General features: G+C 44.4%; 1 protein-coding gene across 4 annotated transcripts in view; it reads right to left on the bottom strand.

Annotated features, from left to right (window-relative positions):
• Positions 1 to 2,620: 2,620 nt before the first annotated feature.
• Positions 2,621 to 22,359, bottom strand: part of FERRY3 (FERRY endosomal RAB5 effector complex subunit 3) — a 28,432-nt gene continuing 8,693 nt past the window's right edge. For all 4 annotated transcript variants that reach the window (XM_066631731.1, XM_066631729.1, XM_066631730.1 and 1 more), the window contains 8 exons: positions 20,292 to 20,398; positions 18,129 to 18,326; positions 15,107 to 15,235; positions 12,583 to 12,657; positions 11,386 to 11,588; positions 6,797 to 6,854; positions 5,334 to 5,401; positions 2,621 to 4,110 (listed from right to left, as the gene is read on the bottom strand). In XM_066631731.1, coding sequence (XP_066487828.1) covers positions 4,018 to 4,110; positions 5,334 to 5,401; positions 6,797 to 6,854; positions 11,386 to 11,588; positions 12,583 to 12,657; positions 15,107 to 15,235; positions 18,129 to 18,326; positions 20,292 to 20,398 — 931 coding nt within the window. In that variant the 3' untranslated portion in view covers positions 2,621 to 4,017. The remainder of the gene's footprint in view (positions 4,111 to 5,333; positions 5,402 to 6,796; positions 6,855 to 11,385; positions 11,589 to 12,582; positions 12,658 to 15,106; positions 15,236 to 18,128; positions 18,327 to 20,291; positions 20,399 to 22,359) is intronic.

The following is a 22,359-nucleotide window of genomic DNA, read 5'->3' as shown; positions in this document are numbered from 1 at the left end:
CTGGTGTGTCCTGGTGTGTGGAACCCGAAGCCCCTCAGAACTGGAGGGAAAATGAAGCCCTCAGAACTGAAGGGATATCTCTCCACATAACCACAACTGTTTCATCACAAGTGCGATGCTGGCGTGTCCTGGTGTGTGGAACCTGAAGACCCTCAGAACTGGAGGGATAGCCCTTCAAATAACCACAACTGTCTCATCACAAGTGCGATGCTGGCGTGTCCTGGTGTGTGGAACCTGAAGACCCTCAGAACTGGAGGGATAGCCCTCCAAATAACCACAACTGTCTCATCACAAGTGCGATGCTGGTGTGTTCTGGGGTGTGGAACCTGAAGCCCCTCAGAACTGGAGGGATATCCCTCCACATAAGCACAACTGTCTCATCACAAGTGTGATGCTGGTGTGTCCTGGTGTGTGGAACCTGAAGCCCCTCAGAACTTGAGGTAAAATCCTCCACAGTAACCACAACCAGCACATCACAGCTCCCAAATTTAACATTTGTAATAAATATGCTTTGCACTGGTTTTTCTTTCCTGGTCCAAGAAAGAAGTCCTGGAAGTCCAGGCCCTGGGGATTTTGCTCCCATGCCTCCCCTCCCCAGGCCTTCTGGAACCAGGAATGAACCTAATGTGGGCCAATAACTAAGCTCACGTGTGGTCCAAAGAAGACAGAGGCAGTGCTGGTGGCTGGACTATCTGGCTCAGGAGGTGGTATCCTACCTTGCCTGGAGGGGACTGCCCACTCCCCCTAATTATGTTCAAGTTCTTAACTTGGAGCTCTTTTATCATTACAGTATGTCAAAGCCACAGCAAAAGTGAGAAGGGCTGAATACTCAAGAATACTTTCAAGGCATGTTGAACTGCAGGGGAAAGGGCATCGATCTTTGCAACTCAGTGGAATCAGTATCGGGAGTGTATACAGCCCATGAACACCATACCTGTGTAGTTTTACCTTTGTACTATAAATGACACTGTTTGAGAGAGTAATTCCCAAACTGCATCCTGGAAGAAAACTGCTCGTGTGCTGCAAGAAATATTACACCTTGATGGGGCTCCTGCGACCCCTGCAGAGGAAGCTGCTCTGTGACCAGCAGTGGCCCAGTGCTCTGGCCTTGGCTACTCCTAACAAGCCTCTCCAGCAGGTGGATGATTCTGCTGCCTCAAGTGTGCTAGGCACTGAATGCAGAGGCAGCAGAATCACCTGCCAGACAGCACCCAAAACATGGACTCGCCCAGGAACGCTGTGATGGGCTCCTCGGGTCACTATCTTGCACAAGTTAAAAGTAGGTATTGATGACAGATTGAGGTGTGCATCTAATCATAATTGAGACAAAGGCTAACTCCTCGGCTATCAGAAGTTTGGGGAAGATGGATTTATTACACTCTTTACACTGAATTTGAGTCCTTACCAAATGCATTCCGTTTTTAAACACACTGTAATTGGGGTCTCTGATCCAAATTCCAGATAATAAATCACTTTTTAAAAAGCATATAAGGTTTAGCCATGAAAAGCACAAATCAGCCTCTAATAAACAACCCTATCTTAAAAAGTTTGCACCCCTTCCAAGGATGTATTTTTATCTGCAGCTCAAATCACTTACAGGAAGGATGCATAAATAGAGCTCAGCAGGTCTTACTTCCCAGCCCCCAGGCGTTCGGGGCTGCTCTGCTCGCAGTACGACCAGCTTGAAAGCTGTATCCCTGATTTGCGCACTTTAGGAGGACAGCACCATCCACAGCAAGGGAGAATTGCCCAAAAAGGGAAAAACACATCCCAAGTTAAAAATCCAGACTGCGGTTTGACCACAACAGGTCAGCTGTGGCACTCCACATCCTTTTGTACAGCTAGCCAAAGATTGAGGAAAAACATGTGTCACTGATCCTCTGTAATTTTCACTTCTGTTTCCGTGGCAAAGGCTGCAACAGCTGTTTCACCCAGAGAGAGAAAATGACGATTCCTTTGGGCCAGTAGGAGTTCCGTTACAGGCTGCTGTATCAGTCACTGATAATCTGAGCCTTCCTGGCTTGTTAAATATCATGCACCTAGAGAGGAAGGAAGGCCCTTTCCTCAGCCAGAGCATTCCGGGGGCCCAGGGAATGGCTGGTGTTTACATGTTGCTGTTACATTGCTCAAACCAGACGAGTCTCAGGGCCTGGAAGCGATTTGAGAGTTCCCACAAAAGCCTTTTGGAGCAAGGAGTGGAGACCAGCAAGTCAAAATGCAATGAAATAAAAGCCAGGGCCAATGTCAAGGGAACAAGGTACAGAAGAAACAGGAATGCTGCAAGTGTATGGCAAATTGTGAACCAATAAAAATAAAAGGATTTTTTTTACCTTTAATTAGCAGAGGTCAGAATTCTTTAGTAGGGTGTGTCATGTGCAATCCTTACACCTCTGCTGAAATTACAATGGCAACTCTCAATACCAGAAGGGTGTTAGGAGACAAAAGCTCAACAGGCTTGACTTCTGAGATCCAATAGGAAATGAGAGCTTTTAATCCTTTTATGGAAACATAGTTCAGAGCAGTGGTTCTTAAACTTCTTAGTACTGGAACTCATATTTACAAATGACATTTATCAGGACCTACTTAGCTTTATGAGACTTAAAAAAGTGAACTAGAAAGGTCTATTTACAAGTAATATTTTATTTATTTGCAAAAAAACTCAATTGATTTCCCATAATAAGGCAGCCCTAATGAGTAGCCTCAAGGCTTGAGTGGTTTAGTTCTGTTACCCAGCCTTCACCTGTCCCCACTACCTGTCATTGACAGAGCTAAAAGAAAAAGACCCTCAAGCATTTACCTCCCTATATTTAAACCAGCTTGCAAACTGCAGGAGCTCAGCTGTTTGTAAGGTAGTTAGCAGCTGATTTTTGAAAAGCCTTGGGACTGGAGGTAATCAGTTATTTCATCAAACACTTGGGTTTTCACTGGAGGCTCTGTGGAACCTACCAGAAATTGGGTCCCTTCCCACAGTTTGAGAAATGCTGGTCTACAGTATAGCAGTTATGAGCAGAAAGGAAATATGGTGGGGAAATGATGCTGAAGGCAGCAGGCCTTGCAGGGCTGGGAAATACCAGGGATGTGTGCAAGTATGAGCTGTGCTCCAAACTTTCTATGTCAAGTGATATTTAGAAGAAGTCTGTTGTCATCCCCAGGAATCTGGTCTTAAAACATACAAATAGAAAAGCCTCATGCCTACCAAGTCATTTTCCTCTTCATCTCAGACTTCTTTTTATGACCCAGACAGGAGTCTCTCCAATGGCTTTGCTCTGTAAATTGCAGTCTTTAGGTTGCTGTTTTGTCCCCATGAGCTAGCTCCATTGCAATTAAAGACACGAGCCCTGGCCAGTCAGACGTGGACAAGGCAGAATAACCCCACTGGCCGTGTGTAGCACACAGCATGTATGCTTAGAATTACAACTGACCTGCTAGAGCAACAAAAGGAGCTCAGTAACAGCCATTTCTGTGCACAGCTTGTAATTACTCAAAATGTAAAGTCTTGCCAAGAGTTACTACTATTTATGTATTTTGCATGACATCCAAAAGGCAAGAAACTCAAATGTCATAACCCAATACAAAATGTCACTAGAAAGTTTATGGCAACAGATTCAAACCTAGAAATAAGCACTGACCTTTCATATTGACATAAGAAATAGAAATGCATCTACCTAAGCAAGCAATGCATTATTCTGGTTGGGATCCAAAGGGCTGGATAGTGGTGGTCCCCATCAACAGCAGGTTTTCACAGCCCTCCCCCCATTTCTACCATAGTTCCTTCTGCTGCCACTTCAAAATGGTTTCTGAAACCTGACAGATCCTCCCAAATTCCATGCCATGCCATAGGAATGGAAAAAGGATCAGACCACACTACCACTCACATAGGAGTGGAAATGCTGCACACACATCTTTGACCTCAGCCTTTGTTGATCTGACAGCATTTGGGACCTCAGCCTTTGATGGCCATCCTTAACAAGCATCTCCTAGATCAACACAATGCCTTTGCAGAGTCCTTGGGAATCCTTAGTGTTTGGATGTCAAAGTGAGAGTAGAGGAGACACGGAAGATCTGTGGCAGCATATTGCTGAGCTGGTAAAACATCTCTTCAGAAATGCTCTGTAAAAATGAAGAAGTACACAAAGAATGAGTTTTTTTGGCTCAAGCTCTGAATCGGTTCTTGCAAATCTGTACGACGGCAGCACCTCCCCTTTGTGTGCTCTGCCAATCACCACCCTCAAGGAAGAACAGAACAAAAGGGAAGATTCCCAACAACCACAGGAGGACCTTCTTTTTAGGAATCCTGTCTCTGGGAAACATTAATAAACTTCATTTTAAAATGAATGGCACAGTAAACAATGGTCTACTTCAATTTCATTTAAATGAGATAAAGCTCAAGTAACTCATACACCATTCAGAGCGCGATACCATAGTCTTTCGAGACTGAAGGTTGCCAACATGAACTCATACATGACTTTATTCAATCTGATGACACCAACATCTTGTTTAGTTGTGCACTGTTTGCTGCAAACTTCCTTGGGGCTCCGCGTTGCCTCTGTGAGCCTCAGAAAATCTCCTGTATGTAACCAGATAACATTCCTGGTCATGTCCAGGAGCCCTCCACCGCAGATTCGGAACCTGCGAGGAGTTAAATCTGCAAATACAGAGGACAGACCTGTACTCAAAATTACCTGAAAATCCTTATTCCCAAAAAACATGTACATTCCAGTTAAAAATTTCAAGAGGCAGACAGGAACTGAGACTGACTGAGCAGCTTCATTCTCCAGTCTCACACTCACTCTTGGGGATGTATTTAGTAAGTGGAATGGTGGGTGGAACCACTTGCACTATTTAAAAATTTGTGTTTCTTTGCTCTTCTTATTGTTTGCGGAGTGCAAATAGTTGAATTCGTGCAAGACGAGGGACAACTATACCAGTTTTGTTATACAATCACACAGGATTCAAAGATGTTTCGTGTTTACAGAGTTTGGGTGTTAATAGCCTCCAATAGCTAGCACTTACATGTTTATCCTGCCCTTCCTCAAACCACATATATTTTATTCTCACCATAGCTTGGAGAGATGGTGAAGCAGTAAGCACCACAGCAGACCTGGGACTGACATTCAAAGAAGCCTAGCGCAAGCCAGACAGTGTCCACAATGGCAACAGGATTTTTGTTAAACCATAAGAACATTAGCAGGAACTGGGAAATGCCAGTGGCTTATTTTCCTAAATTTTTAAACTCATTTTCTTGAGATTTAACCAACCACCAGCGGAGCTAAGAAGTGCGCCATTTCTATTCGGAACTGCAACAAGGTTTGATTTTTTTTAAATCAACATACCTGTGGTACCAGGAATTGGACAGTTCGAGAAATCCCTCCATCCCAAGAAGCCATTTCCATCATGAACCCTGGAAGATTCAAGCTCACCTTCACTCAAGGATACAACACATCAAGTCAAGCCTCCAATTAGCTACTTCTTAGTCACCTGGTTGGTGGAGGCACTAAACAAATTCCATTAAGCACTTCCTAGACACTGAGAACATAGAAGAACGTGAAAAGGTTCACCTGGGTCAATTGTCCCTCCCTGAAGGGAGCAGGTGCTTCCAGCAGTTTGACTGGTGCAGCACCACACCAGAAGGGAGCTTCTCAGTACAGAATTCCCTGCCGCTGCTCCTCCTCTGGCACCATAGACAGTGGTTAGATAAAGCACAAGCTCTTTCTATCACCACCACCACCACCACCACACAGGCTGCCTTTAACAGAGGACTGACTCAGACAGGAGGCAGAGGGTGCCCTCTTCTCCCAAACCTCCACTTTGACATTTCATTTCATGCATCCACCATTTATGGCGGGTAATGAAGAAAAAGGAAAGGTCACACACTGTTCCACGGGGCCAGCAAAGGAAGGCGTTTGCATTGGGTGGTGACAGGGCCCAAGCAGAGGGCAGCGAATTGATGCTCACCCACCTCCCCCCACTCCACCACTGCAGACGGAGCTGGTCTTCTCATCAGCCCCTTCTTCTGAGTGGCTCTTTAATCAAGCCAGAAAATGCAAGGCAACCATAGGAGTGAACAGTTGTGACAGAGCCCTAAAGAAAAGATTTAAAGATGGATTTGTACTGCAGTAGATACGGCCTTAAGAGAAATGCTTGAACACCACTGTTCAATCAGACCATCACAATACAGTTGGGGGTCCTCAAACGAGAACTCTGCCCAAGCAGGAAGGATGACGAATATTAAGAACAGCCCCACTCTACATCCAGCAGAGTAAAGGTGCCATTGTCAGTCTGTCAGGACTTCTCAGAATTGTAAACCTTTATGCCATCGCCCCGTCTCCTCCTTCCTCTGTGATCAACAAGCAGAAGTAGAGGTCACTGGATCCAGGGTGACCCTCAATGGGTCCATAGGATAAAGGGTCAGATTGTCACTAGGTGAATCCCCCATTATGGCCTCCCAAACAGTTAGCCTCATTGTTTTTGACATTTCATCAGACCACACCATAGGTTGGTTGAACCCACTGCCTCATATGGTGGGTTGGGCAAGGAGGCAAGCTAGCAAGGGGTGCCCAGCATCTGCCCACCAGTTCCCCTGGTCGATCTGCCTGGCTACACCATCCTTTACTGCATGCTGTGCTTGGAGCTCAAGCGAGAAGGATGGTGGCTTTATCGCCCACAGCTCCGCTGCCACTGAGATTTTTCCCAGCCCCACTCAACACCTTTTTTTAAAACCAGAGAGGCCAGGATTTGAACCTCAAACCTACTATGTGCAAGGCATGTTCTAGAGGAATGTGACTGATGCACTAACCTTTGACACACTTAAAAACAAGTTCTGCCCTTTTCAAACACCAAGATATAGTCATTTCCTTAAAAGAAAAAAAAAGGAAATTAATGAAATATTAAAGGCAGCACAACTCAGAAATGTTGCAAGTAACTTTTTCCTTTAGAGCACTGGGCACCACATCCTGGCCTGCAGGTCAGGTCCGGGACCCTGCCACGACCCTTCCTTAGGGTGAACAGAGCTTACAGTTCCACCTGGGGGTCTCTCTTCAGTGCTGCAGATTGCCCCCAACCTTTGCACTAGCCAGCACGCTTTGCGCCCAGATTTCCAGGCATGTGCAGCTGGGTGGTGTGACAGACAGGGGTGATCAGCGGTGCCAAAGGCAGGCCCCCAGGTGGAACAGAAAGCTCAGTCCATGCCAGGGACACCTTTACTAGTGTGCAGTGGTCTCCACTTTGAACACATAAGAACATAAGAACAGCCCCACTGGATCAGGCCAAAGGCCCATCTAGTCCAGCTCCCTATATCTCACAGCGGCCCACCAAATGCCCCAGGGAGCACACCAGATAACAAGAGACCTCATCCTGGTGACCTCCCTTGCACTGGCATTCTGACATAGCCCATTTGTAAAATCAGGAGGTTGCACATACACATCATGGCTTGTACCCCGTAATGGATTTTTCCTCCAGAAACTTGTCCTATTCCCTTTTAAAGGCGTCCAGGCCAGATGCCGTCACCACATCCTGCAGCAAGGAGTTCCACAGACCAACCACACGCTGAGTAAAGAAATATTTTCTTTTGTCTGTCCTAACCCTCCCAACACTCAATTTTAGTGGATGTCCCCTGGTTCTGGTGTTATGTGAGAGTGTAAAGAGCACCTCTCTATCCACTCTGCCCATCCCCTGCATAATTTTGTATGTCTCAATCATGTCCCCCCTCAGGCATCTCTTTTCTAGGCTGAAGAGGCCCAAACGCCGTAGCCTTTCCTCATAAGGAAGATGCCCCAGCCCAGTAATCATCTTAGTCGCTCTTTTGCACCTTTTCCATTTCCACTATGTCCTTTTTGAGATGCGGTGACCTTAACTGGATGCAATACTCCAGGTGTGGCCTTACCATCAATTTGTACAATGACATTATAATATTAGCCGTCTGGTTCTCAATACCTTTTGTAATGATCCCAAGCATAGAATTGGCCTTCTTTACTGCCGCTGCACATTGGGTCGACACTTTCATCGACCTGTCCACCACTACCCCAAGATCTCTCTCCTGATCTGTCACAGCTCAGAACCCATTAGCCTATATGTGAAGTTTTGATTTTTTGCACAACTGCATTTATCTCCAGTCACCTTCTGCTAATGCTCCCCTCTTGTCACATTTCTTGAGAGTACAACATGACTGCTCAGCTATCTGTTTCTTTCATCCTTTCTAGACTTTTCTTTTTCCATCTATCAGGCCACAGTCATACTATATTTTTAAATTTGACATTTTCCACCTGTGTCAGATTCCCCTGTTCCATGATCTGAATTTTTATGTTTTTAACTGTTCTGTGGTCTGCCCTCCTGAATCTTGAAAGAAAGGGAACACATTTTTAAAATATTCCAATATCAAATTCAACATCTCGATCCTTTCAGATCCTAATAGATTTGACCAAATCTTCTGAAGCTCAATTGTAAAATCAAGCCCATCTGTACCTGCTAAAGAATTATTCTCAAATAGATTACAGTGAAATTGTAGTAGACTTAAGCATAACAAGCTTTTGTTAATTTTCTCAGTGCTTCTCATTTTTGGATGACACCCAAAAACTCTGACCCATGAAATGGTCCTTCAAAGTTACGAAGAACCAAAATCCCTGCCTATGGCAGGTTCAGTTGGTTGCTAGTTATAATTCACTACTGAAGATACAAACTAGTACATCTAGATAAAACACAGGCTAAAAGGTGAACCCACAGAAAACCTTGAAACATTTAAAATCAGTTTTCTCATGATGCAAGTTCTTAGTCTGTTTACTTTTCCTTCAGAATTATGTAATGCATGAATCAGAAAGAATCACGTTGGATAACATAATACAGACATTTTCACCAGGCTTAGCGGAAGCAATACTGGACCTCCATTGTAATTTATCTGCCCACACAGCCTATTGCTGACATGCAAGGTGGGTGTTTGCCTGTGGTTTTGATTCCTGCATTGGCGGAGATAAAAACCAGGCTCTAAAAACGAAGGTCCTCTCGCTCCAAAAGTGAATTTGGTGGACAGTGAGGTCAACAGTTGATGTCATAAAAGGGCCCTTTGGAAGAAACAGGATGTGACACATTGAGGAGAATAGGCGTCCTCATCATTTTGGGTCTGCAAAGAATAAAAATAACCACTACAGCATAAAGCACAGTGCACAATTTAAACCCACAATGTTAATCCACTCAGGAGCACAACTATGCCAGAGGGGATTTATGGAGTTCGCACAACAGGAAACTGATGATTCACTCCTGACCTAGTTCAGACATGCAGGTAGATTCATGAGAACCTATCCGAGGAGCATCAAGTGGTGACTTGCAGGTGCGCATGACAGACAAAAGTCTGAAATCATGCTAACCAAGATTAAGTCAAGGCTGACACACAACGTCTGGTCGTGATGTTTTGCGTTTGTACGATAAGTAAACCTACTCATGAAAGTGCGCTTCCATGACCAAGATATAATTTAGAGCAGTTCCGAGCGTGTATAATCCCAATGAATAGTCAACCTTCAAATGAATGGGCACGAACTGACCAGTGTTATTTCCAACCCACAGTTTTTACTTGAATGAGGAGGAGGTGTGGACAGGGGTATGGTCTGGTGGTTGAGCTGGTGCCTGCCTGAAGAAAGCTAAGCAAGTTCAGCTGTGGTCTCAACTTTGTATGGGAGACTGACAGAAAAGAGAAATCTGCTGATGGACTTCATGAAGGCACACTGTGAGAGAGTGTGGAATGTGGAAGAGTCAGAGTTGGATAACATCTTGAGCACTGACTGCAGCTACATGATGGATGCACTTGGACAGAAAACATCTGGTGGACTGAGGGTTCTGCGATTTCCTCCCCCAGAATACTGTAAAAACCCCATTAAAAAATGGTGAACTAGGACTAGCCTGCCTGCGTAAACTGCCTTGAATGCTGAGCAAAAGATATAGAAACTAAAATAATAATGTCTACTAAACAGCACTGTGCTAACTTTGTTCCATATTAGAACTGTTAGACCCAGTTTGGAGAAGGTGAGCAGAACATGATCCATTTCAGCTGATGATGAGTTGATGACTGGGTGATGGCCCTCGGTCTCTTTAATAGTATTCTTGATTCTGCTGCCACTTCCTGTACTAAACATAGTCTTTTCTGGACTCCCCCATAGTTTTATTATCTTTGCTTACTGTTTTTGTACATTGCACATTTTATTATGGAACTTTAAAAGCTACCTTGGGCATTTGTTTCAGCATGAGAACCAAGGAATACAAATTTTTCAAATCAATTAAATACCATATCCACAGATCCTATATCCGCAATGCCCCTCCCATCCTGAGGCTCTTCTGAGCCCTGCAGAGGTCACACACAACTGCCTGTGGCTTCTGCAGGGCTCTGAATGACTGTTACAAAGGAAAAAAGTGATTTCTGGTTTTTCAGCAAAACTAGAAGTGACGTTTTTATGCTTTTAAAAGGCATTGTGAGGGGCTTATAACAGCTATTCTGAGCTCTGTAGAGGCCATGGGCGGATGTGTGCAGCCTCTGCAGGGCTCAGAAGAGCCTTCAGAGGGAGAGGTGTCCCTGGCATTTGCTATTTCAAGTAACCACAGAGGGTTCCAGAATGGAACCCCCATGGAAACCAGGGAATGCCTGTAAATGCTCACATATTGCACATTAAAACTCTCCACAATGCAAAGGCCATATGAAAATACTTTGACAAAAGTGTATGCGGCCTGGGTAGGTTTTACTCATTAGGTCACTGTTTACTATGAACTCACTACGAACTTAAAAACAATGACTATTTTCATTAGGAAATAATGGCCACAAGCTCACTCCCGTGTATTTCAACAGAAGAGACTTCACATGTCTCTTCCGTGGTCATCAGTGGGACTGACAGATGACTGTTTCAAGAACAGGAAAAAACCATGTGCCTGCCTGTCTCCAAGACCTATCCAAACATCACTGCAACCCTGCAATGGTTAACCACTCTGCAAAAATGTTTATACACAAGCAGAAAACAAACTGAAGAGGTTTGCCACAACCACAACATTCAGATTTAATTTCTGGAATGTATCTTTTTCACCCTTCTATTGTGTGTTACTGAACATGGATGTTTTAAATTAGAGTCAGTATCTGCCCTCTTTTACACCTCCTACATGTAAAACCAATTTTAAAAATCATGGGAAATGACTGATGAACTTAATCAGGATTGGCCACTCCGGTAATTTTAAAAATGCTGAAAAAGGAGAAAACTCTCTTGAGTGATATTAAACTCAACACATTCTTTTCTCTCTGGAATGGGCATCATATTTGAAAAGACAACTTTTTTAAATAGACACCAAAGGGAAATCGAAGGAACTAGGAAACCTGTAGGAAATTGTAGAAGGGAAATTCATTGGTGACCGACAACTCACCTCAGACATATCATGCACCAGCAGAAGCGGGATACTAACTGTAGTAATGTCATGCGTGCAACATACTTTGAGGATATTTCGGAGGCCCATGATTGCAGGATCCCGGGCAGTAATATTACCTGACCTCACATTGTCATCCACACAGAGATGAAAAGTAACATGAATTTCAGAGAGGTTTGAATGGCGGGTGATATAAAATTCTCCTGAGAATCATATGATAACAGACAGATTAATCTACAGCCTCCAGTGAGATATTTAAAATTCTATAACAAGGAAAAAAGAGGAAAATGAAGCTTAAAAACCATTTTTTCAGCAAGAGAACTCAGTTCTAAATAGATACAAAATGTGTCCGATCAGATACAAATTAGTGTTAGTATTTACTTTTTTGGCAGCACTACAAGATAGTAAAAGCTACTGTGATACAAACACACACCACATACAGAGGTAACTGGATTCAGGGAGTAAGGAGCAAACCTAACAGAAAAAGCTGAGAATTTCCCTACAAAAGTCGGGGTCCTGATGCTACCCCTAAAGAAAAACCTTGTGCATGCTTTACTCTTGTATGCGCAAGACCGTATTTGGAATACAGGATTCAATGCAGATCAGGGTGATGGTCTGAGCCTCCATAGGCTTGCTTTGTAATTGGCTCCACCTTTCCAAGCTTTCCTAGGAAAAGCACATTTATTCCCCCTGGAGAGTTCTATCTTGCAACATAAGCCGGGGGGGGGGGGGGGGGAGAGGTCACCTACATTCCTTACCTGTTTCCCAAAATGAAGCCTGACAAGGTTTGTATATAATGGGGTGGGGGGCTGACAAAAGCCATGGAGGCCAGAACAGAGAACTGCTAGTTGTGCTATCTTTAAAGGAATGTTATAATTCATCCCGTCAACATTACTCTAATGTCCATGGAGAAGACTTTTAAGATAGGGACAGGGATCCATCATTTCTTTTGCTAGGTAAACTGTTTGGCAAACTTTTTGAAAAGTATGTGTGTGTGAGAGAAGAAGGGCTATTGTCCTCGTGGATGTTCAGGATGCTGCTGTCTACTGGAGTTACCCAGAACAGACACACTCAGCAGGAGAGGCTCACAATAAGCCACAGACACTTTTGTGATGCTTCAGCATAAAAGATACACTCTTGTGATGCTTCAGTATAAAAGATACACCTAACAAGACAGACACCACAACCAGAACTTACCAGGCAAAATATTGGACAGGTTTTGTTCCAGGTTCTTAGACTTCTCTTCACCCTCACTACTTCTGTTTGCTGCATCTGCAGGTAATACAAATTGTGAGTATACATAATGTGCTTCTATAGTACAACTGCAATTAATCAACCACATTCTAACCAAGGTAAGATGACTAATCTTACCCAATCCTATCCAACTTTCCGGTTCCAATGCAAGAGGACAAACATTTTCTTACCTTGAGGAGGCCTCTGGACTGCCTCCTTACTGCAGGATGTAGCACATGCTCCATGGCACAGCTGCATTAGTGCTGGAAAGTTGGATAGGATGGGACCCAAAGCGTAACATTTATACCCTGAACTTTGACAATGCTGGGTGGGATTCAAATTTGAGAATTTTGTGCTTCAGACACCCCATCCACATTTTGGAACACTGTTGATTTTCAACAGCTTTTTCACCACTCAAATCTCTTGAGTTTTGTGTTCAACTGAACACCAGCATTAAAGGGGAAAAGAACATACTCTCCAATTCTCTCCAAGGTAGATCAGTACAGGTTCTCTGACAGAGGGCATTCAATATGCCCACAGAGAAGGGGAAATATTACAGCAGTGTCAGGATCTGATTCTATTCATCTCTGGAACTTCACGCCTCTCCCATTAGATTTCCTGTTCCTGCTCCCCCCTCCAGGTGCTGATCTGCCACCCCCTGTGAGAATCATGTGGATGACAATCCTCTTAGCAGTGACCACTCACTCACACTAGCTCTAGTAATGTACATTAATCCAGGACAGGAACCTAATAGGTTGCACCAAGTAACACTAAATCACCCCTCCAATCAGCAACAGTCCTGCCATTTGACAGACGAGAAACCTTCTGAAAAAAATAGAGAGATCTGCACAGAACACTTAAGCACCATCCTCTGCTTCCAAATAGCCCCTCTGCTATAATCTATTGGTTGCTATAATTTGAGTCTATTTCTGTTGCTGACCTTTCAAACGCACCTAAGCAGTTCCTTGCATACATGAGAGTATGAATAAGCAGCACCTTAACAGAAGGTTGACTGAAAACCACCTGTCATCTTTTTTCAGGCTCTTCACTTTTTGTAAATCTGGGAAAAATCAAGTAACTGATGACCTCCTCACATACTTTTAGCACCCCATCAATATAATTGAGGGGGAAAATCCTGTTATGTTTGCTTCCAGGGCTTCATGGTCAAACTGTACATGGCATTCAACAAGGCTCTGCCCCAGGGGACTGCCACTGTCCCAGTCTGGACCTCCCCCTCAGCTCCCACTTAGGGAAAACAAAAAACAAAAAACAAGTCATCAGTGCCAAACACATGCTTAACACCACAAGCAGCTTGGCCTTTCAGTTATTTGGGGGAAAAAACAGTCTAAAGAATTCTGCACATCCCTGCAGGTGAACTGGTCTACTGGGCACCCCTTTATCAGGAAGTAGGGTAAAAATCTTTGAAATAAAAAAAATAAACTGCGTTAGTGTTCAGCAAAAGCACAAAAGTGTTGAGCTCTCTACTCTGATGTATGAACCAGTTTCTTGCCAGGCAGAGAGAAAGTCTCCACTGGCTGGAGTCTCTGGGACGCTGAGGCCAGGGTAAGAACTTCTGCCACCCAATCCCTACCTTTCTGCTGCCTGAAATTGCTGCAGAGAGACAGGAAGCCATTGGGGGCTGTGATCAGATCTACAGCCTGGCAGAAAAGTTCTGTCCATATCCTCTGCAATTTACATCTGTTGCCAGGTCCCTTGGATTTCAAATGCAGGAGAAGATATTTATTCTGGGTCCAAACACCACCAAAGGGAGTCATCAGGGTGAAGCCAGGGCATGTTTACTCACTTCTGTTTACTCACTGTCTCAGCTTTTGGGTCAGGGATTTAAGCTGGTTATGACTTACTAGTGGAGGAAGGACATTAGGTGAGGCTATAAGGTAAACTTTGCTGGCCTCTTAAAGGAGCCTTCTTTAGGAGGGAAGGTTTGAGAAATGTATTTAGCAATGAAACATCACTGGAAGGGGGCCTGGAGGGCAAAACCAGTTACATTAAATGAGTTGTGATTTTGTTAGGTCTTGTTTGCATTGGATTTTAACTGAATGACATTTTGAGAACTAAACTTGGTTGTATCATTTAGCCCTGCTTTCCAATGTGATAACTTGCTACCCACCCTGTTCTTTGCATATGTACATAGATGCATGTATGTACATGCCTACATTAGTAGTAATCCTATTCCCAGCAAAAGGTTTTGCTAACTATATCATTTCAAATGCAACTAATCAACTGTGACTACAATCCTGACTGTGGATTACTTTGCCACCATGACTGGAGTGTGTGCTTTTAGTGTTCAGGAACAACCCCAATGAAATAAATGGGAACTGCAGCGATAACAAGCGTGCTGCAATCTTATACAGCACACAAACAAAAGTAAGTACTCCTTGGCCTTGCATTTTAAAGTGTGTACATTATCTCTGTTTTATTGGCTTGGAAAGACGCACATGCAAGGAGAGCGACTCCAATGCTTACTGACCAGGCAGCCTCTTGGACTTGCTGCTGTGCTGGACGCGGCCATAAAGTACAACCTGCTGAACAACTTCGAGCTGCTCCTGAATCCCAGGAAAGTGGAAGTCAGTACACTCCTGGCAAACTGTGGCAAAATCTGAAACAAAGAAAGTTTGAGATCAAGGTCAAAGTCTTGCCATGTAAGGATACTCCCTGCGAACAAAAGGCTGGATGTCAGGGAGGAGGGTTCTCATCTAGCTTTATTCCTGACAGGCTAGTTCATTGTCTAAGGATGATTTTTTAAAATACAGAGATGCGTTCTGCCACATTTTTCCCTCACCTGCTGTCTGAAGTCTGTAGTGGTACAGCTCAGGCAGAGGTTTACCACTTCAGTGAGAATTAGGCCAAAGAGTTAAAGGCTGAAAGAAAGGTCTGAGGATTTGTCTGCTTGCAGGCTCCTTCCATAAAAAAGGAAGTCACTGGCTGGGTTCTTCCTCTCCTCCCCCCCCCCCGGCGAAAGTGTACGGGACAAAGAGTTTCTAATGAGAAGGTCTCTAATTTTCAGGGCATGCTGGAGCACGCTGGTTCAGTCGAAAGGAAGATACGTAATTATTTTTGTCACGCCCTAACCACAGAGGAAGGTACAAACCAAGCGTGCACATATTCTGTAGGAAAATACATTCATGGGTTTCAACTCAGGTGGGATTTGTGACCACACACTCACCATAAAGCAGGGATTTCTCCATGGCACAAGCCGTGCCAGTCTCTCCTCCTGCCCTGCCAATCATCCCTTGGCAGATTTCCTGGGTCCGCAGAAGTCACAGCAGCTCTTACTGCCAGAAAAGGAGTCAGTTCCCTCTGGGGTTTTGCTTTTCTCAGGGTAGGATGTTTCTTAGTTTGGGTATATCCTGAACCAGGGTTTCCTGTCCCAACTTTCACCAACTTTTCCCCCCATGCTTTTCTGCAACAATTTCTGCAGTACAGTGGGTACTCCTTACCTGCAGATTTAACCCACGATGGGTTCTGAATACGTGGCAGGAGGACCCACAGAGGATTTCCCAAATGTAAGAGGGAAAGCTCCCGGGCACTCTTCTGAGTTGTGAGGAAGCCATGGCCTCCCTACGACTCAGAATAATTGTCCAAGCCTTTTTACAGGGACTGCTGTTTATCACGTCCAGGAGGTCCTCTGTGGGTTTGACCACGGATTTCTTTATCAGCGGTTTTCAACATCTGTGGGGATTCCAAGAACTGAATCTGTACTGCTCTTCAACCAAGGAACTGGGGTTTCCCTGAAGGGAATGGGCTCCCCTCTCTGCTTCCAGGCAGGAAGCCCCCCCCCCCCCCGCAGATCAACAGAATCTTGGGGCGGGAATGACTGGCAGGTTTCCCAGGTCAACCTTTCCATTCAGAACCAGGGAAGGGAGCTCTTAGGTACTGCCTGCAACCTCAATTACCCCAGTGAGCCTCTGCCTCACCTCTCCCCCACACTACAGCTTTTGGGAGCCTCAACACACGTGAAGCTGGGGGACCTCTCAATGGGGAAGGAAGAAAAGTGTCACAAAGACTGCATATTCCACCCAAACCAATGTTTAGAATTTCCTTTGTGCATGGGAAAAACAAGCCCCAGAATAACCCAGGGCACAGTGATTCTGCAAATTTGGGGTATGTGTGTTGGTGTACTCCAGTCTAGAACAGGGGTGTCCAAGGTTTTTGGCAGGAAGGCCACATCAGGTCTCTTGACACTGCGTTGAGGACTGGGGGGGAGGGGGGAAGAATTAATTTACATTTAAAATTTGAATAAATTTACATAAGTTTACATAAATGAGTATATTAAAGATGAACTTAAATGAATGAATGAAGGTCTTGTGATAGCTCAAGGCCTATGAAAGGCCTTGCACAAAGCAAGACTGGCCTTTCCTTTGCTGCCGCTACTGCATCACAGCTGTGAAACAGCAAGCAGTGGAGGGAGCCCTCATCCCACAGCCCACGTGAGAGGTCAAACAGTCGCCCTCACGCTGAGATCAGTTGCATCGGGCCAGAGCAGGCTCCAACAAATCTCCACAGGGCCAGAGGCTAATTGGAGCCTGGGGGCTCCCCTGAGGCATCGAGGGCTGCAAGTGGCCCCAGGGCCGGGGTTTGGGCACTCCTGGTCTAAAACAGGGGTGTCCAAACTTTTTATTTATTTTTCACATTTTTATACCACCCTTCCTCCAAGGAGCTTAGGATGGTGTACACAGCTGCTCCCCTCTTTTTGTCCTCACAACCCTGTGAGGAAGTGAGGTTGAGAAAAAGTGATTGGCCTAAGGTCACCCAGGAAATTTCATGGCTGAAGGGGGGATTCGAACCTGGATCTTCCAGGTGTAAGTTCACCTCCCAAAGCACTACACCACCCTGGCAGGAAGGCCACATAATCTCTCTGGCACTGTGTCGGGGGCCGAGGAAAAAAATAATTTACATTTCAAATTTGAATATATTTACATAAATGAATATATTAGAGAGGGAACTTATAGGAATGTATAGAGGTCTTGCTATATAGCTCAAGGCCTATAAAAGACCTTGCACAAAGAAAGGCCAGCCTTTCCTTCACTGCCACTGCTGCATCACATGGGCAACAGTAAAACAGTAAACAGTGAAACAGTAAACAGTGGAGGGAGCCCTTGCTCATTTTCATGTTGGGAAGTAGCCAGGGCCTCTGATGGGTGCAGGACTTCAGGTTAACCCTGATTCAGGAACGAAGGCAACAGGACCTGCATGCGGGCACAAGTGACTGAGTGCTATACACATGTCAGACAATCCATCTGAATGTGGAGCTCAGGCTAGGAGCTCAGTCATGTGCCACTTGGAGAGGGATCTACAGTTAATACTGGTCTGGTCCATTAATGAGTTGGCAAGTAAATTCACCAATGTATGAGAACTTCCAGCCACACAATCAACAGGATGCAATTAAATTCACTTCTATCTCCCATTGGGTAAAGGAGTTGATGTTTTTGCAATAATTTTAGCATTCAATTCAACAACAAAAAATCAAATTTCTGTGAGGAAGGACTTGCCTCTTTTGATCCCACTGTATGAACTGATGCGATTGTCCACGAGCAACACAAGGCCACAGAGAGATGTCGAGTAGAGGGACAGGGCTGTCTGTAGTCGGTGGAGTTTGACCCCACTGCGATGGCTGCGCTTGTGCTTACAGAAGTCCAACATGTCGGCCCTCAACAGTCTCAGGTTGTGCATTGTTTTCAGTTGTGCTCCTGAGTAAGGTAAAAAGGAAGGGGGGGGGGAAGGATGAATAAAAGCATCCCACTTAGTAACCAACTGCCCATCATTTTGCCCTCTCTGTAATGTTGGGACCAAAGCCACCCTAGAACACGCTACAAAGCAGCAGCTGCCTCATTTCTTGAAGGAGGAATAGAGATCATCACAAGGATTAAGTGCTCAGTGTCACCAAATTGCAGCTTCCAACCTCCAGCCCAGAGGTCCCCAACCTCCCTCTCTCTCAGCTGAGCTCCCAATAGGGACGACATAACCCAGCAATCACTTCATCGAGTAGGAAAAAGATGGTATGCGGTGGTGGGGAGCATGCATGTAATTATAATTCCACTGAGCTCAGTAAGCCATCAAAATGCCAGATGTGGCCCATGGGCCATAGTTTGGGGGGCCCTGCTCAAACCACTTGCCTGATCACCTCAAAAGGGTTAATATATCCTGGGTGACTTGTGAAATGCACATAGAATAAATCCACAACATCACCCTCTCCCCCCCCCACATCAGAACATACAAACGTAGTTAGACCAAGAGGCAACATTTACGAACACATAATAAAGTGAACGTTTTGCTTTTTATTCCATGTGCAATACTGAACCTAGACGGTACATATGGGCATTTATCTTTGGTTACACAAAATCTACAGCAGGAAAAGTTACTAATCCAGGCATTAGGCACAGCATGGAAATCAGAGATTTTGCTAACTCCAGACTTGGCTGTATACAACGGGGAAACTAACTTTAGAGTACATGTTAGCACAGGTCAGGGGGACTGCGAGGGCTCTCCCACCAAAGACTCTTGCACAGAAGGAGAGCCTGGGGTGGTAGAAGCAGAACCACAATCAGAAGGTCAGGGACATTTCTTCTGCACTAGGCCCTGATTTGGCAGGAAAGAGACACCAAGTGGAGGCTCTTAAGTTCTCCTCTGTAATCCAAGACATTTAGTTCCCAATATACAGAATATGCAACTCCCTAACACTATCTATACAAACTTACTGTAGTCTTCCTCCTACAATGAATCAAAAAGGAACATCAGGAAGAATGTGTGTGGCTTCACCCATTTTGCAGGGCATCACAGAATGGCCCCAAAAGGAGAAAACAATGGAAGTGCAGAAGATGGCGGCTTGTTTGGCCACTGGGGCTCTGCATGCTGAGCCCGCTATTCTTCTGAAGGCTACACTGGCTGTTCATTCCTTTCCAAGGTGTTGGTGATAATCTTTAAAGCTCTCTATGGTATAGGACAGCAATACCTCAAGGATCATCTCTCCCCATACAATCTTGCACATTCCCTACGATCATCAGAGAGGGCACTTCTTAGGATATCACTACTGTTTGAAGTCAAGGGGATGACAACAAAGTGCAGGGCCTTCTCTGTTGTGGCACCACTTCTCTGAAATCAGCTACCAGAAGCCTGGAGGACAGACCCCTCATTACATGGCTTCCAATGGGGTGTCAAGGCCTATTTGTTTTGCTCGACTTTGAGGAGGGAGTAACTTTCTAGGGACCCTTAACTCCTGTTGCTGCTTTATGTTGTCGCAATTTTATCTTAACCTGCTCTTGAATTGCTTAATTGTTTCAATTGGTTTTATTTTAATGCTTTTATTTAGATGTTTTATTTTCTGTATGTTTATTCCTTTGTTGTACATAGCTTTGAGTTTTAGAAAAGCGGGAATCTTTTAAATAAGTAAATAAATATCTAATCACTTTTCAGACAAACTCAGTCCTCTGAATGTATGACCAGGGGTTCAGATCCTAAGTTAATGTATTTCCCAAAATGTGATCCTGCGTGCTCTGCGTGTGTACCAAAACAGCTCAATCTGTATCTGTAAACAAGCACAGTCAACACACAGAAATCCACCAAAACACTCAACTGCCACCGCCTCTAGATTCATTAACACAGGGCTGTGAGAACAGACTCTGAGTAAGATGCTATGTGGATATCATTTCACTTACCCAAATGAATTGTGAAACTTTCTTCCAGTTGTCTCTGGTCTTCAAACAGTCTTCCATTTCCTTCCACAGATTCCCTCCATTGACTGGGTTGAACTTTTAGTTCATCACTGAAAGAAATGAAGAAAAACAATTCATGATAAGCAGCTTCCTCAGTTTTTATTAATTTCTTCCAACTGAAACAGTGTTTTCTTCCAACATAATCTGGAATTTCTTCCAACATAAAACAGTGTTTTATGCCTAGGTGAATACTCTCTAATCACTTGGACTGCAAAAGATAGAAAGGCAAACTGACATTCTGGAAGCTTCTGCTAACTTTTAAGGACTCCTGGATCAGATCAATAGACCTAGAATGATCTTCTGCTGGCTGTCCATTCTGTGAACCTGTAAGACTGTGTTACATACTAAGTTAGAGCACTGATCCATCTAGATCACAACAGTCAACTCTGAATGACACCAGCTTCCTGAGTTTTAAGACGGGGCCCTTCTCAGGACTATGTGGAGATGCTGCCACATGCACTGCTCCACTCTCATGCCATGTGCCTGCTCCACCACCGAGCTAGAGCCCCTTCCTCCATGAGGAAGGCAAGCACATTCCAGGATGCTCAACAAATGGCAAAATAAGCCACTTGTTCCCTCCTCCCAGCAGCCTGGACAAGAACAAGGAAGGCACCATGAAGGTCTCAGGCATAATCATTCAAAACAAAATAAGGTATTTAGTGCCCAACTATCCAGTAGTTACAGAAAGCCCTAATATAGACTTCCTTAAAAAAATAAACCCTCTATTTGATGAATGGGGGAAGGGGTGCCTGTTAATGCTGATGGTCCGTTCAAATATACTGAAATCAATGGAGACATTCAGGTACAAAATGCGAATGACTACTTATTAATGAAGCAGAAACTATAAGTTGTTTCTAAAGTTTGTTAAATCAAGGTTCATTAAAACAAAGATGGTAAGGACTGCAACTAAAGAATCTCAATGGCAGTTTTAGGAGGTTTGCTTTGATCTATAGCCTTCATGCTGTTTGCAATCAAATTCTGCTAACCCAAAACATATCATGATTATCTTTTCTTCATATGTCAAAAACTACAAATCCACACATGCACAAGAAAACATAAGAATGTTAAGGTGCCCAAGTACGACTACATGTCCCGTAAACAGTACGTGTGTTCTTACAGTCTTGCGTAGTGTGTGCACTTATGAATATTTATATACTGCTTTTCAACTTATAGCTCAGCCTTCACACCTCCTTGGTCCTTCAGCCCCAATCTTCCTCCTCTGCAGGCTGAGGAACACTGAAGCTCAAGACATGGCAGCCTAGACACAGTTTTATAAAACTGGCAAGCCCCGTCCCTTGCAAAAATGAATTAAACCTTCAAAACAGAGGCACAAGTCTCAGGAATGCAAATAAGTTCAGCAGCACAAGATTAAGAGGAGTGATGCAGGAGGCTAGTGGTCAAAAGGGGTCAGTATTTGCAAACATAGATTTTATTGATGTTTGGTATATCACCGACTTCAGCCTCAGTTTGACCCAAGTTGCAGATAGATGGAGGCTGAAAGACAAGGGAAAGTGGGTGTGCAGAGGCAACACTGTTCACAAGCACAATACACTAGACTGTGGAATGCGTTTGCTGCCTGCATAATGCAAACGATAAGGTGGGAATCTTTATATATAATTCCCATGCTTTTTTCCGCACATGTTTTATAATGGAAAACATAAAAACCTTGACTCTTCTCGTACAAAGTTTTTTGATCCTAAAATACATACTTATCAAAGGTTTCCCAGAACGCGCAGCTATCCTCAGTACTACTGTAGGATAGCCCCACTAATGCCAATTCCTGGCATCCTGCCCTCCCCATTGTCCTGCACACCAGGACTCAGAGATGGGCTGTGCTTTCCAGGAAGGGCAATGATTCTGGGCATGTCCTTTGCCTGCTAGTCATGGCATGGACTGCTTCAGGAAATCTCAATTTGCCCCTTTTAGAGTGACATAACTACTCAGAGTGCAAGAGATCAGGTCTGCGTAGGGTCATCCCACTTTACAAGGCAGGCTGACACTGCTGGACAGA

The sequence above is a fragment of the Tiliqua scincoides genome, chromosome 6 (genome assembly GCF_035046505.1).
Source record: "Tiliqua scincoides isolate rTilSci1 chromosome 6, rTilSci1.hap2, whole genome shotgun sequence".
In the NCBI taxonomy this organism is placed as follows: domain Eukaryota; kingdom Metazoa; phylum Chordata; class Lepidosauria; order Squamata; family Scincidae; genus Tiliqua; species Tiliqua scincoides.
The sequence above is the reverse complement of the archived record's forward strand: the minus strand, read 5'-3'. Positions and strand labels throughout refer to the sequence as shown.